This window comes from Balaenoptera physalus (assembly GCF_965194825.1).
Source record: "Balaenoptera physalus genome assembly, chromosome: 5".
Classification (NCBI taxonomy): domain Eukaryota; kingdom Metazoa; phylum Chordata; class Mammalia; order Artiodactyla; family Balaenopteridae; genus Balaenoptera; species Balaenoptera physalus.
Window position 1 is genome coordinate 87,626,047 of NC_138884.1, and position 15,250 is coordinate 87,641,296.

The window sequence follows — 15,250 nt, forward strand, 5'->3', positions numbered from 1 at the left end:
GGTTGGTGGGGAGTAAATTCAAGGGTTCTATTTTAACCATGTTGAGTTTGAGATGTCTATTTAACAGCTAAGTAGAAATGCCAAGTTTGGAGCTGGGTAGACAAGTCTGGAACTCATCGGTGAGTCTAAGCAATAAATTAACTTTGGGAGTCAACATCAAATAGGTGGTATTTAATGCTATGACGAGTTCATCTGGAAAGAGTGTCTAGAAGAGAAATATAGAAGGCTGAGTCTCAAGGGACATAAAACTCAGAATTAAGAAGAAGAAGAACAGGGCTTCCCTGGTGGCGCAGTGGTTGAGAATCTGCCTGCCAATGCAGAGGACATGGGTTCGAGCCCTGGTCTGGGAAGATCTCACATGCCACGGAGCAACTGGGCCCGTGAGCCACAATTACTGAGTCTGCGCGTCTGGAGTCTGTGCTCCGCAACAAAAGAGGCCGCGATAGTGAGAGGCCCGCGCACCGTGATGAAGAGTGGCCCCCACTTGCCGCAACTAGAGAAAGCCCTCGCACAGAAACGAAGACCCAACACAGCCAAAAATAAATAAATAAAAAATAAAAATAAAAAAAAAAGAAGAAGAAGAACAAAGGAAACTGGGTAGAAACCACTATTGTAGTCAAAGGGAAAACAGGAGGGTGTGGTTTTCCAAAAGCCAAGAGAAGAGAGTGTTTTAAAACAGAAGAAACACTCCCCTGTCAACTATGCCAAAAGCTACTGAGAAACTGGATAAGAGAAATGCAGAGAACGGATCACCAGATTTCACAAGCTGGAGGCAGCGGGTGACATGATAAGAGCCATCAGTGGAATATGGTCAGGACAGAAGTCCAATTGGTGAACCTAAGGAGAAAATGGGTGAGTGGAAGCAAAGGTAGCCACCATGGCAACTCTTGAAGAATGGAGCAGAAATTTGGGCCAGTAACTGGAGGAAGCTCGAATGGGAAACGAGGTTAGGGGAGGGTTTGTTTGTAAGATGAGAGGTACCAGGATATACATTTTAGAAGACCAAGCAGAAGCAGATCAGGAATTTCACTTCTATGTTATTTTTTATATCATTCCTTAGGAACCAAGCAGGTCAGCATCAGTAGGACAGGAAATCAGAATCTGACTGACTTTTTCTTCCATCAGAGGCCAATAAACAAACTATTAAAACCTTTCTGGGAGCAGAGGGGAAAGTGATCGGAAGACATCAACATGGGTTCATCAGGAACAAGCCACTTCACATGATAATTATGGATCAAGACACTGCTTGGGGACTTCCCTGGTGCTGCAGTGGCTAAGACTCCACACTCCCAATGCAGGGGGCCCGGGTTCGATCCCTGGTCAGGGAACTGGATCCCACATGCTGCAACTAAGAGCCTACATGCCACAACTAAGAACCAGTGCAGCCAAATAAATAAATAAATATTTCAAAAAAAAAAAAGACACTGTTTGATTTTTCACAAGACTACTGCAATAGCCTCCTAACTGGCTTCCCTCCTCTGTCGCTCATCCCTCTACTCCATCCTCCACTCCAAAATCTAAAAACAAATCCAGTTATTTCACTTCCCTGATTAATGCCTCTCATGACTGACACTTACAGCACAACCTTCTTAAGAAGAACACCCAACACCCTTAGCAAGGCAGACCAAGCCCTGTAAAATCTGACCCCAGCCTTTCCTTCCCGTCTCATCTCTGACCATGCAATTTGCAAAACATTAATCGCAGCAGCTCCAGCCACAGTGGACATCTCTGCACTTGTCCCGCTCTGGCTTGGCACATGCTATATCCTCTACTTAGGACATCCATTCAATCTGCACCCAACTGAGGGGAGTTTGGGGGAAAATGGATACATGTATATGTATGGCTGAGTCCCTTTGCAGTGTGCCTGAAACTATCACAACATTGTTAACCGGCTATATTCCAATATAAAATAAAAAGTTAAAAAAAAAATCTGCACCCAACTCATCACCCTGGAAAATTCCTAGGGGGTCTTTAAAACCCACTCAAATGTCTCATGGAAAATGCATTACATTCCGGAGGGTCCTTCCAGAAGACAGATCTATGACAAACAACTAGACATTACAGGAAACAACTTCATCTCAGCATATGAGGTTTAGGAACAACTCAGTTGTCTGAAATTCAAGCAGACGTTGTCAGGTAGTACCTTCCTCACAATGGGGCATGTGGACAGAGGAAGGTGATGTCTTGCCAGGTGAAACCTCCATCCACGTCTACTGTTCAATAGAACCCATTTAATTATTTGATGGCTATCATTGTGAGGAGGAGCCAAAAATCTGCCTCTAGAAATTTCTCTTGTTCCTGGTTCTACCCTCTGGAGCAATTCAGAATTTGTCTATTTCTTTTTATACACAGCAGCTTTTCACAACTGCAGACGCTTATTACACTAGGCCTCCTCCCAGTCACTCAAATTTGCTCTTTCATAACTTAACAGATGTTTGCTGACTCCTGGCAGTGCCACATTCAGAATCTATATTTGGCATATAAAGCATCTAAAGCATCATGCTACTTCTTAAGGGGACAATCGTAGCTTGATTTTGTACCCTAGCCCCCAACCAAGTACATGGTACACTGGTTGCATTCCAAAGAAAGAATTAATGTAAAATCTGCAACATTTCATGTTCATTGTAGCTCTGTTTACAATAGCCAGGACATGGAAGCAACCTAAGTATCCACTGACAGATGAATGGATAAAGAAGATGTGGCATATATACAATGGAATATTACTCAGCCATAAAAAGGAACAAAACTGAGTCATTGGTAGTGAGGTGGATGGACCTAGAGTCTGTCATATAGAGTGAAGGAAGTCAGAAGGAGAAAAACAAATACCGTATGCTAACACATACATATGGAATCTAAAAAAAAAAAAATGGTTCTGAAGAACCTAGGGGCAGGACAGGAATAAAGACGCAGACATAGAGAATGGACTTGAGGACACGGGAGGGGGAAGGGTAAGCTGAGACGAAGTGAGAGAGTGGCATGGACATATATACACTACCAAATGTAAAATAGATAGCTAGTGGGAAGCAGCTGCATAGCACAGGGAGATCAGCTCTGTGTTTTGTGTCCACCTAGAGGGGTGGGATAGGGAGGGTGGGAGGGAGACGCAAGAGGGAGGAGATACGGGGATATATGCGTATGTATAGCTGATTCACTTTGTTATAAAGCAGAAACTAACACACCATTGTGAAGCAATTATATTCTAATAAAGATGTTAAAAAAAAAAAAAACCTGCAACATTTCAAATACCTACATCACTTGACCACAGGAAAGGAAGACGTCTGATGTCCTGCTGGAACTGAAGCAGCCAGAAAAGGGCTCCTGCACAACGGGCTGCCCTGAAGCCACATGTAAGTTTTCTGGTATGTCCTGCATCAGGCTCCTCCCCCGAGCCCCACCCCCAATCCAGCCTCTTCTGAGGCTTTCTCTGAGCCAGGCCAGCTCTCCAGTTGCTGGCTCTGGTTGTTGGTTCAGGATCACAGGCAGCAGTAAGTGGGGTGGACCCCTAAGCATCCAGAAGAAAGAAAAATATTCAAATAAGAGAAAAAGCAGAAACAAGAGATTTATCTCTTTAACCATATCCCAGATTAGTGGCCCACAGAGCAATTATCCACTGCAATATGCATCTAGAATTAAAAATAGGTTCTTGAATTCCCTGGCGGTCCAGTGGTTAGGACTCCATGCTTTCACTGCCTAGGCCGCAGTTTCGAGCCCTGGTCAGGGAGCGAAGATTCCGCAAGCCACATGGCGTGGCCAAAAAAAAAAAAAGGAAAAAACAGGTCCTATCAAACCCACACCCGCTGATGTAGTGCGGAGTCTTAACCACTGGACCACCAAGGAAGTCCCCAGGTCCCAGTTTTTAATGTGGTTTTTTCAGAGTAACTTTGAGCAAAATTCTATCATTAACAAGCAGAAGGCAGCAAAGAAAAGGGGGAAACTTGACGTCACTCTGTGATAAGTGTTCAAATTATTTCCAGAAATCCTTGCTAGGTAACTAGTCGAGACCTGACTAGTAAAAGGAGGATGCAAGCTACATATGTAATTTTAAATTTTCTTGTAGGCACATTCAGAAAGGTGAAATTAATTTTAGTATTATATTTGATTTAACCCAATATATAGAAAATATTATAATTTCAACATGTAACCAATATAGAAAATTACTAAGATATTTTTACATTCCTTTTTTCAAACCAAGTCTTTGAAATCCACTGTTTTGACATAGTACATCTCAATTCAGACCAGCCACACTGCAAGTGCTCAATAGCCATAGATGACTACTGATTATTGTACTGGACAGTGGAGGTCTAGGCTATAAATAAATCCTTTTTAGATACAAGTCAACTTTAGGTTCAAGATACTTGTAAAGTCTATTCTTAGGAACAGATTTATATTATAAAAATAATTATCAAATGCAAAGCATTTGGTGAAAAATGCAAAGCTACAGAAAGTGATATGCATTGAAAATAAAGACTTCTAAAAAGTTATCTAAGCACTTATCACAAGGTGGATGCTTCCGAAACCCTCAGACTCCTTTTTCAAAGTCAAAAATAAATTACATAATCGGTCCTGTGTCATGGACCCAAACCTTCCAACAAATACTTTGGAGTTCATGCAGTCCGGGACATTCTTTTTATAGATGAAAAAGAATCCCTGCCAATCTCTGCACCCAGCAACCGACTTCTGTCTAGTGTGACAGACAGTCAAGTGCTGATGGGCTGACATGGACACACTGCTCTGTGCAACCATCACTGAGTCATAGCCGCCGAGTGGGCCCCCAAATGAAACCTTACATAACAACCAGAATGGATTAAAGATGCCCAGTGGCAATTTTAACATCGATTTAAAAATCCTCCAAAACATACGCCACAAAGCCTTCTCAGAACCATTCCCTGAGTAGCAAGGAAAGACTATTGTCTGATATTTAGAAATGAAGACCCAATACAGAAAGGGTGGTAGATAAGAAGAGCTGCAAAATAATACTATGAGCTTCAGGATAATCACCCTCAGGAACAAAACGCTCCAGCTCAATGTTATAATTTCGATCTTTGCTCCAGCAAAGAAAGAAAGTAACCAGCCGGCAAATGTAACAGCCAAGCAAGAGACGCCACTGAAGCCAGCCTCTACTGAAAATCCTTAAATAAGTGGTGCATATTTTAAGTCATTAACTTAAAATTCCAAGCAGATGGGGAATTATTAAGATCAATGAGTAATGGGTAAAATGCAACTGAAACAAAGCTACGATCAAAAACAAATTTTTTAAAACTTGTTAATTAAATCATAAAACTCAGCCAAAGCAACTTGGGCTTTTAATATAGGGGACTTGAGCATTAATCCTGCTAATCAAAGGAAAACAACTTCAGACCACCTTTTCGATTGATATGCAACACAACGAATCCAGAGAATCTGGGTGAGGTCGCTGTCCATAAGTTACTGAGAAAGACAGTGTGCTTCCAGGGCCTCATGAGAGAATACACTGGTTCTTTACTGAAAATTCAAAAGGAAACCTTTATTGATCTTAAATTAAGTCTATAAATAGTTAAGTACTCTTAAAATTAGCAGTATGGGAGCCCACAGGGTTCAGTCTCAGATATAGATCATCCTCAAGAAATGAAGTTTCGTTGTCAAAAATCATGGAAAAGGAAACCCACTCTTTCAAAGGACATTGACATTCTCTCAAACACATCTTCCTCAGTAACATTTAGTAAAGTCCTCTTCTAGAAGAAGACTTCTTTCTAGAAGTCTACTTCCCATGCAGTTACTCCAGCTCCTCCACCCCCCAGCCCAAGCTCCTTGGCCACACTTTTCCCTCCTCCTAATCCCTAAGGGTTTAGTACTTTATTATGTCCCAGCAAGAGATAACACTTCCTCCTTGGGAGAAGGAGGAATGAAGCTAGCAAGATTCTAACAAGTCCAAGATGCTCTTAGGGAGGGTGCAGAAGGGGAGGCCTGTAAGCACGGTTGCATTAATGACACCAACCCCATCACAGCTATGAAACCCCTGCGCTGTGCCCAGACTGGACACCAGATCCGGAAGATCAGATCTGACTAAAGTCAGGAACAGTGTTTGAAAAGCCAGGACAGGTTATAGGTATGATAAGTCACCTGAAGAAGAATGGGCACTTATAGCAAAACTAGTTCCACACACCCAATTTCTGCCTTACCCTGGGTCCCACGTACTGCCCACTGAACACCAGCCTACACTTCTCCTCCACTTATTACCAGCTCAATAATCCTTGCCATTCTCCATTCAAAATCCATTCTTTCCTTTTATTGGCATAAGACAGCAACATACAATGTCAGAAGCCTCAGCCCAACACTTCTGCTGCCTGCAACTCATTGCTGGAAAGTCTCTTAAAGGAAGCAGAGCTTTTTACTTTGTAGATTAAAAAAAGGATTAAAATGTAAATACTCTTCTGAGTGATCTACAGTAATACTCAAGGAAGTGGCAAATCTGATGTTTTTCTTAGAAGAGACAAAGCTGAAGAACTGGAGAAGGAAAGAATCTTGAGATAATTTTCTAAGACTTTACACTTTTTCTAGGGCTGAGTCCAGGAGGAACTCTTGATTTCTTTGCCATGTGATGGGGTAAAGACCTAGTCAGGGTCACCCATGCATCCATATGTTTTCCAGAGTGGATCTTTTCATTTCCTGCCACAGACCCTAACTCAAAACTAAACTTCAACCCACAACCTTATGCCACTGTGTTCACATGTGTGCTGAGGGATGTTCTTGGAAGTTATGAGAAAATGTAATCTATGGTCCAATAAACTTGGGGATTTAATGAACTAATGTACAATTCAAGAGTGCAATAGAAAGTACAGTGTTTCCCTAATACAGCAGTTCTCAGAGTGTGGTCTGTACAACTCTGTGAACCAATATTTTCCAAATAATCAATGCATGATGTTATAGAATCTTTCATGCTTAAAAGATTCATTAAAGCACAAGACAGACTAATGGATTTTAATATAACAAAGTGCAAAAAGTGCTTTGATATGGTTTCAGATTTCATATTGCAACAAACCTTTAAGAAACTACCATTTGTCGAGTTTTGGTATAGTATTAAAGAAAAATATCCACAATTTTCTAAAAAGGTTATAAAATATTTCTCCTTTTTCCTACTACAAATCTGTGTGATGCCAAATTTTCTTCATATGCTCAACCAAAACAACATATCACAAAAGAATGAGTGGAGAAGCAGCTGAGAATTAATAGTTGACTATTGATCCAGACATGAAAAAGATTTGCAAAAAACCAAACAAACAAAAAGTAAAACTACGCCACTCTTATCACTAAATTTTTGGGAAAATACAATTATTTTTCACAAAAAAATATTATTTAGGCTAACATATATGGGGCTTATTTTGTTTTCCAATAAATTAAAACCTTTATAATTTTTCAGTTTTAATTTCTAATATAAAAGTATTAATAGATATAACACACATTAAACTCTTTGGGATACTCAATAATTTTTTAGAGTGAAAAGGGTCTTCAGATCAAAAAGTTTGAGATGCTGCCCTAATATATTCTGATCATGGAAGCCTTTCTGTGTGGAACACCTTGAGCATATTCTATGGAACATACAATGGGAAACAGAATCTCATGTTGTGCTTATAAAACTATTCCTTTTCGTGTCTCTTCTCCCTAGATCTTCTTCAATATGTTAATTTATATACTGCTCAAAGGGTTTCCTCTCGCACAGTAGTTTTGCGCTTATGACCCTGGCAGTAAATGCATATATCTTTTCTGACAAATACAGGTGGATACTGACCTCATTTATTTAGAAGAGGCCATAATCTACAGAATTATTTCACTGAGCAAACGCTACAAATAGGAGAAATGATGACATAGGTTAACATGCTCCTACAGCAGATAATTTTCTGCTATGAGATACTGTGCCAGGATGTCCCAAGAACATGAAGGATATCATGTCAGCTAGAATCGGGGCCAATTTGGTTTACCATTCAGTTTCCGACAACAGGAGAATCACTGATTGAGATGCTTATGTTACAAATTACTCTTTTATAAAACCAGCGGGATGACAGTAATTTATTACTCTGAGTACTGGCAATTTGTTTGTAAAACTTGTAAGCAAGCCAAAAATAACTTAAGAACAGATTCATATTTCTACCGTGGCTTTTTAGAACACAGAGTAAGGCCAATTCTTTACTTTCAGCACGACTCGAAGCCCCAGTTCCAGAATTTAGTTATAAATCTCTCCTCCTGTCAGGTAGCTGAATAACTGGCTAGAAGCCTGTTCTCAGATGGCTATAAAAGATTTTGGGAAGGAGTCAAAAGTGTAAAGTGTTGAACAACTATTCCATGCAAAAACTCCCCCCAAGGAAACTCAGTCCTTATATAGAGCTGGCACGGAGTACAGGCTGTTCAGTCCTCTAATTTTCATTCTGGAATTTGTCCAAATAAGAGCAGCCATTAAATTTACTTATGCAGTTTTTTAAGTGTCTAGTTTATAAAAATGTTGCTCAAGGATGACCAGGATCTCATCCTGAGAGCTTAAGACGCTCATCTTGGTCTCTTTTTCTTTTTACTTAAGACTAGAAGTGAAATTAGCATGTAATCTGCTTCTGGTAAAACTTTCTTTAGTGAAAAATTTTTATAGCCACAAATGCTTACTAGTTTTAGGTTCCATTCTAGTTCATTTAGTCCTCCCAGCAACTCTACGAGATAGAGACTATACTTATCCCCATTTTACAGATAAGGAAACAGGCTCAGTGTTGCCTGAGGCCACCTAGTTTACAGGTGGCAGATAGGACTGGAATCCCGGAAGTTAGTCCCTCTGAACCGGGACGCTGTCCCACCTGAGATGCATGAACAATAACATCGAATGCTTTTTATTAAGAAGATATCCTATTCTGTGCATAAAATAGTGGTTTTTAGCTCCAGATGAGCCATTATTTCAAAAAGCCTTCCTTACACTCCAGTGTGTTAAGCCCCAGTCTCTGTCTTCCCGTCACGCCCTGTCCACAGGCCACGTGGTATTTACCTGCTGCCGCTCTGTCTCCCTTCTAGCCTGTATTACATCTTCCCACCCAGTACCTGGAGCAACAATCTGAATGAGTGAAAGAACCAAGGAAAGAACAAACAAAAGTGAGTCTCCACAAATCCACTTAGTCACCAAGAACATTAATTTCCAAATGAGGTTCGTGCATCATGGAGGGTATGCAAAAAAAAAACCCAGTGGGGTGCAGGGAGAAAACATCAGCATTTCTCTTTCTATTTACTGACATTTACCACAAGGATTGGCATTAGCATCCTCAGAGTCTGCTCCAGTGCGAGGGGCAGACAGCCACACAGGCCGGCGAGGCACTCAAGCCCTAGCATGGGCATTCCTCCGCTTGTGGGGTTAGCAGCAAGGCCCTCGCCTGCTTGCTTGCTTTCTGTAGCCAGTTTACATGGGCCGAATTGAGAAAGTGACTGTCAGGATTATATTTTCAACTGTATCTAAAGTAACCCTCACAAAATGGCCAAGTGTCTTTGAATGACTCCTGCACAGAACTGCAAAAAAATGCTAGCAACAATACAAGCACAAATAAATGGGAAAATAGTAGAGCTGGTGATATTTTTTTTTACCATTTCTCATATAATATCTTTCTCACCCGTATCATAAGATATAACAAAAAGCTGGTCAGATCAGACATGAAGTTAGCCAAAAAAAAAAAAAAACCTGAAAGTATCAAAACTTAGATTCATATCCACTATTTTTTACCAATGGTCTCCGCCTAAGTGAATATGATACCTTGGTAAACTGCCTAATAATACTCTCATACGGCTTATAAATAAATATATTTTTGTTAACAAGATCAAAAATGTGGAGCTCGCTGATCTAGAACTTTGCTACTCAAAGTGCAGTCTTCAAAGGAGCAGCGCCCGAGTCACCTGGAGGCTTGTTAGAAATGCAGACTCTCAAGGTCCACCCCAGACCTACTGGATCAGATTTTGCATTTTAACAAGATCCCCAGGTCATTCATATGCACATTTCTGTTTGAGAAGCACTGCTTTAGAACACACATCTTAAATGATCTGAATCCTAGTAGTTCAGCTCTTATGTGTACGTTTAGAAAGATTTCTCTGTTGAATTTTTGAACTCATAAACTTCTCATTTTAATATCTATTATCAAATGTTCTTCAAGACTATAAGGAACCTACCCCCATGAACCGAAAATCCAGTGAAAAAAATCTATGTATAACTACAGCATTAACTCCTTATTAATTCCAGTATCTTAAAATAAATGTTCTGATCCTGTACAACAAAAACTATCCAGCCACACCTTCATCTTTTTGATCCCCACCTCCACTTACTTTTGTTTGACCATCGGCTTTGAGCACATAGCAGATACTCTGCTGATTGGCTGCATCGTCTTTAATCAGACAAGCAAAATAACTTGGGTCGTGACTGTTATGAATCAGTTTGTGAACTCGCTGAGGCTTACACTCGAAGATGCTGGAACAGATCAGTGGATCCCATTGTTGACTTTTTCCTGGCTCAGGCTCACATCTCAGTCCGGAGGGCGAAACACAAAGGCGGACTTGCTTGGTACCAGACTCCTTTTTGGAGGACTGCCCGCTGAGCCTTCGCACCTCTGCCACGACCCAAGGCAGCATGGGCATGGTGGTCAGAGAATGCACGGGCAAGAAACCCACCAGCTGGAGGCTATATTCCACCGAGACCTCGCTAGGAAACGGATGTTTCCTTGCTGTGAAGGTTATTGGTTCCATGTTGGGAAAGGTCTGGAAACTCAGCAAAACATTGCCACTGTTTTCTATTTTAGACCAAGCAATCTATTTTACATGCTTCTGATGCAGAATCCTGCAGGAGAAAAACAGAGGCATTAGAATTTAATGAAGTCACAGCATTTCAGAGCTTAAGAGGCTGAAACCCAAATAGAGGAAGAAATAGATATTAGTTCACATAAGCTGCTCTGCCTAGAAAGAGCTTTCTTGAAATTGTATTACATATAAAACCTGAAAATGCCGTAACTGTCACACTCACTATGGGTTACAAAGATCCCACCTGGGAGACTCCGGTTAAACATAAGCCTCATAGAGCCAACAAAGGCCAGCACCATAGAAAACAATATAGTGCTGCTTGGACAGCTTTAAACCCTGCTGCATTATTTAACATACTTTCAAGGAATTTTTTAAGATGATCAAATTCAGTACTGGTGGCTCCCCCCAAAAAAGTAATCTTGCAAGAAAAAAATATCAGCTCTCTATCATCACAGTCTATTGAACCAGTCCAGTTTTCAACAACTGACCTTATCACTTATGATACCACTGAAGTTTTAAAATGCTCTTCCTGACTTCCCTGGCGGTCCAGTGGTTAAGACTCTGCACTCCCAATGCAGACGGCACGGGTTCCATCCCTGGTCGGGGAACTAAGATCCCACATGCCACCCAGCCGCGGCCAGAAAAAAAAAAAAAGGCTCTCCCTGATGTAGCCCAGAGGCTCTGAATCACCAATTCAAATTCCATTGACATGTACTTGGCAACTATTATGTTCTGAACACCATCATAAATATTTTGTTTCGTTCATGTACTATAAGCACCCCAACACCTTGCATCTCCTCATCAATAGAGGGTGTTTCCTGTACTAGGACCCAAACTCAACAGTGGGTAATTTTTCCTTCTCTATGGGTGATTTTCAGAAACCACATTTGATGTATCTTAACACCTTCCTGCTCCACTGGATGACAAAACCCTTCTGTCCAAAGCTGAGTTGTCTACAGGATCTCAAGCCCTATTCTTTACTCATTTGCTCCCTGGACCTTCATTCTCTCATGTATTCCCTGATCATATATACACATGCTAAGAAGAAATTCTATGAAGACGGAGACTGCATCTTATTCACCCACAGAGCCTGACTCAGAATAGGCTCAATAGATATCTTAAGAGAGTGAATGAAGTCTCTCCCATCCAAAAAAAAAAGATATTTTCCCTTGACCTCAAAACTCCCCCGGCCTCAACTCTTCTTTCCCTACACAACTGTCTTCAAGGTAAAGTCTACACTTGCTGTCTCTACTCCCTCCTGCCCATCCACAATCTAGATTGCAGCCAGAAGTAATGAAGAGCCCCCGCAATTGCTCCCATTAGGGTCGCCCACATCCTCTGGTTGTGAAATTCAAAGGGGGACTTTTAGTCCTTAGCTGCCTTGTCCCTTCTGACGAATTTCTCAATGTTGACCACTCCATCCTGCTTGAAACTCTCCTGGTTCTCCTCTTACCTCTCTGGTTGCTTCTTTTCAGTTCCTTAATGGCTTTTCGCCCTTGCTTGACTCCATCCTCTCCCCTCATTCCACCTGCATCCTTTGGACAATTTCACCTAATCTCTTGATGCCAGTGACCACATTCTAATACTCCTGCTGCCACCGATAACAGCTTACTTTCATTAGGTACCAGGCACTTGGCAAGTGTTCTCATTTCATTTTCATAACACCCTTCATCTCTCACCTTGGTCTCAGTTAAAGACTACTATTATTGCCATTTTTACGACCTAGGAAACTGAGGTCCAGAGAGCGTGAGTTGCTTATCACAGGTGATTTGAGTTTGCACCTGATTCTCAACCTGTCCTCCTAAACGCTGCACAAGAATGCATCTACCACATAAACCCTGATGATTCCCATATGTTTGTCTCCTTCCTGAGTTCCAGATCAGGATAGTCTATTAAGTATTTCTATCTGGATATCCTACCCAGATAGCACCTCAGCCTCAATTTAGCTGTTTTAAAACTAATTCAGTCTCATCTCCCTGCTTTCCAGAACTTCTCTTCCTTCCCATAAGCTACATCTCTGCAACAGCATCACGATTTATTTTATTGGCCCAGTCAAAAGCCAAGGAGTCATTGCTGTAGACTGAATGTTTGTGTCCATCCTCCCTCCATTCATATGTTGAAATCCTAATCCCCATTGTGATAGTGTTTGGAGGTGGAGCCTTTGGGAGGTGAACCCATATGAATAGGATTAGTGCCCTTATAAGAGACCCAAAGAGCTCTCTTTCCCCTTCTACCATGTGAGGACACAGGGAAAAGATAGCAGTCCATGAACCAGGAAGCCAGCCACCACCAGATACTGAATCCACCAGCACCTTGACCTTGGCCTTCCCATCCTCCAGAACAGTGAGAAATAAGTTTCTGTTGTTATAAACTACCCAGTCTGTGATGTTCTGTGACAGCAGCCTGAACGGACTAAGATAGTCATTCAGATCCCTTCTTCACCCTATCACTACTTCTAAACTGACTTCAAATCTAAATATATCTTATCTTTTCTCAGCTGGAGAAAAGGTGCCCCCATCTTCAATCCAGCCTTCACATATTTCCTAGAGTAATTCAACTAACCCATAAAATGGACCACATCACTCCTCTGCTAAAATTCCTTAATCACAGCCCCCATAAAATCCAAACTCCTCTACAAGGCATTTAGGATCTCTTCAGAATCTGGTCCTGTCTATATCTCCAACTACATATTCTCCCCTAAAATGCCCTCCTCCATGCACTTTTTGGCTCTGAAGATAGGTAACTAGGCACAGTTCCCCATATGAGATGTGATTTCTCACACCTCTGTGCCACAGTGCATACTGTTCTCTCTCCCAGGAACACAATGCCTGGCACCAACTGTAGAGGGCCTGAGAGATTACCCTACTTGCAAGCTAACAAGTCAGGCTGCCACAAGTTAGGTTGCCCCAAGTTAGCCTCCTGGTAGAGGACATGAGACTTCCGGGTCAGAGACAAAGCACAATTTATTACTCAGAGCAATAGCGGTAGCCACAGAGGCAGCATTTGTGTTGGTTCCCTGACCCACAGTGGGTTACAGGAAAGGCACCTGAGTTTTGGGGGACTGAATATTTTATAGTGGGGAGTAAGCATGTCTGTCCTTCAATTCTGGAGTGTCCTCCAGAGAGAGACACTAATTCTATCTTCCATGGCTGTTGCTATTAAAAAAAAAAAAAAAAAATTGAAAAGGTAGTCCAGAACAAAGCAGTCAGTGCCTCTGCTCACAAAATAGAATCATGATAGACCCAAGAAGACTCTCCCAATGACTCCCACTCTTGTCCTCTAACCTAATCCCAACTCATATACAAGTCCTAGTTCAAGCAACTATCACCTCTTCCTTGCAAGGTGATTTAGGGCATCCATCACCATGTCCTGCTGCACTTTGTACCTATCATCATATTTACTTTTAAAAGTTTGAATAGGTGTCCCTCAACAAGTCTGTAAGCTTCTTAAACTCATAAGGTTTGGGGTCTCTAAAACCAGTATTCAAATTCTAAACCTTTTCTGAACTAGAACTGAAGTCTATTCTTTTTACTCTATGTTTCTGTGTGTGATATATATGCATATATCCTAAGAATTAATTTTTATAATATAATTTGAACATAGTTAAGGGCTTATTTTTTAACTTTAAATGTTCAGAAGTTCAGAAATAAACCCATATTTTATTTAGAGTGCTAAAGTATTTCATGAAAGTGTATTCCCTGTCTCTTTTCCTTTAAAGTACAGCTTCTCTTGATGATGAAAACAGACTTGAAGTTCATATAACCCCATAAATAATAGTCTCTGTCTCTCTCCTTTTTTTCTCTCACCTACAGGTGAAAGTGGCATTAAATGTCAGGCTCAGCTTCCACTCCTATAACTGAATCTGTTTGAAGTTCTAACTGTTGACAGCTGGTAATCCCAAGACATGTTTAAAGCAGTACTAGAATTATTACGAAGGATAGGCCCAAGATCTATCAGTTAGTGTAGATGAGGCAGTTATTAAAATGGTGGCAACAAGGGTAGCAGAATTACTTTGTTTTCTTGTAAGGGAATATATGCATAGTGCAAAAAAAAAAAAATACACAATTTAATCATTTGAATCATTTGGTAAATAATCAGTCATCAAATTAGTTCTGCCATTTCACTGACAAAAGTATTTGGATGCCTTGAGTTTTCACTTTTCAACCAGCTGGAGCACATCATAGTTTCTTTGTAAAAAATAGATTGGACCTTAACACTGTTAATAAACTATGAAATAGTAAGTTCTACTTCAGACATAGTCATAATTATTTATAAACAATTCAGATTCTGCTGACATAAGATTCATGGTAACTTAGACTAGGTAATTATTTACTGTTCAATAAAAAGTTCCATGAGGATTAGATAGCAAGACGGCGGAGTAGAAGGATGTGCTTTCACTCCCTCTTGTGAGAGCACCAGAATCACAACTAACTGCTGAACAGTCATCAACAGGAAGACACTGGAACTC

General features: G+C 40.9%; 1 protein-coding gene across 6 annotated transcripts in view; it reads right to left on the minus strand.

The window, feature by feature from the left end:
- TBC1D1 (TBC1 domain family member 1) overlaps nucleotides 1–15,250 on the minus strand; it is a 216,874-nt gene that overhangs the window by 190,209 nt on the left and 11,415 nt on the right. For all 6 annotated transcript variants that reach the window (XM_082464150.1, XM_082464149.1, XM_082464151.1 and 3 more), the window contains exon 2: nucleotides 10,315–10,822. In XM_082464150.1, the coding sequence (XP_082320276.1) occupies nucleotides 10,315–10,731 (417 nt within the window). In that variant the 5' untranslated portion in view covers nucleotides 10,732–10,822. The remainder of the gene's footprint in view (nucleotides 1–10,314; nucleotides 10,823–15,250) is intronic.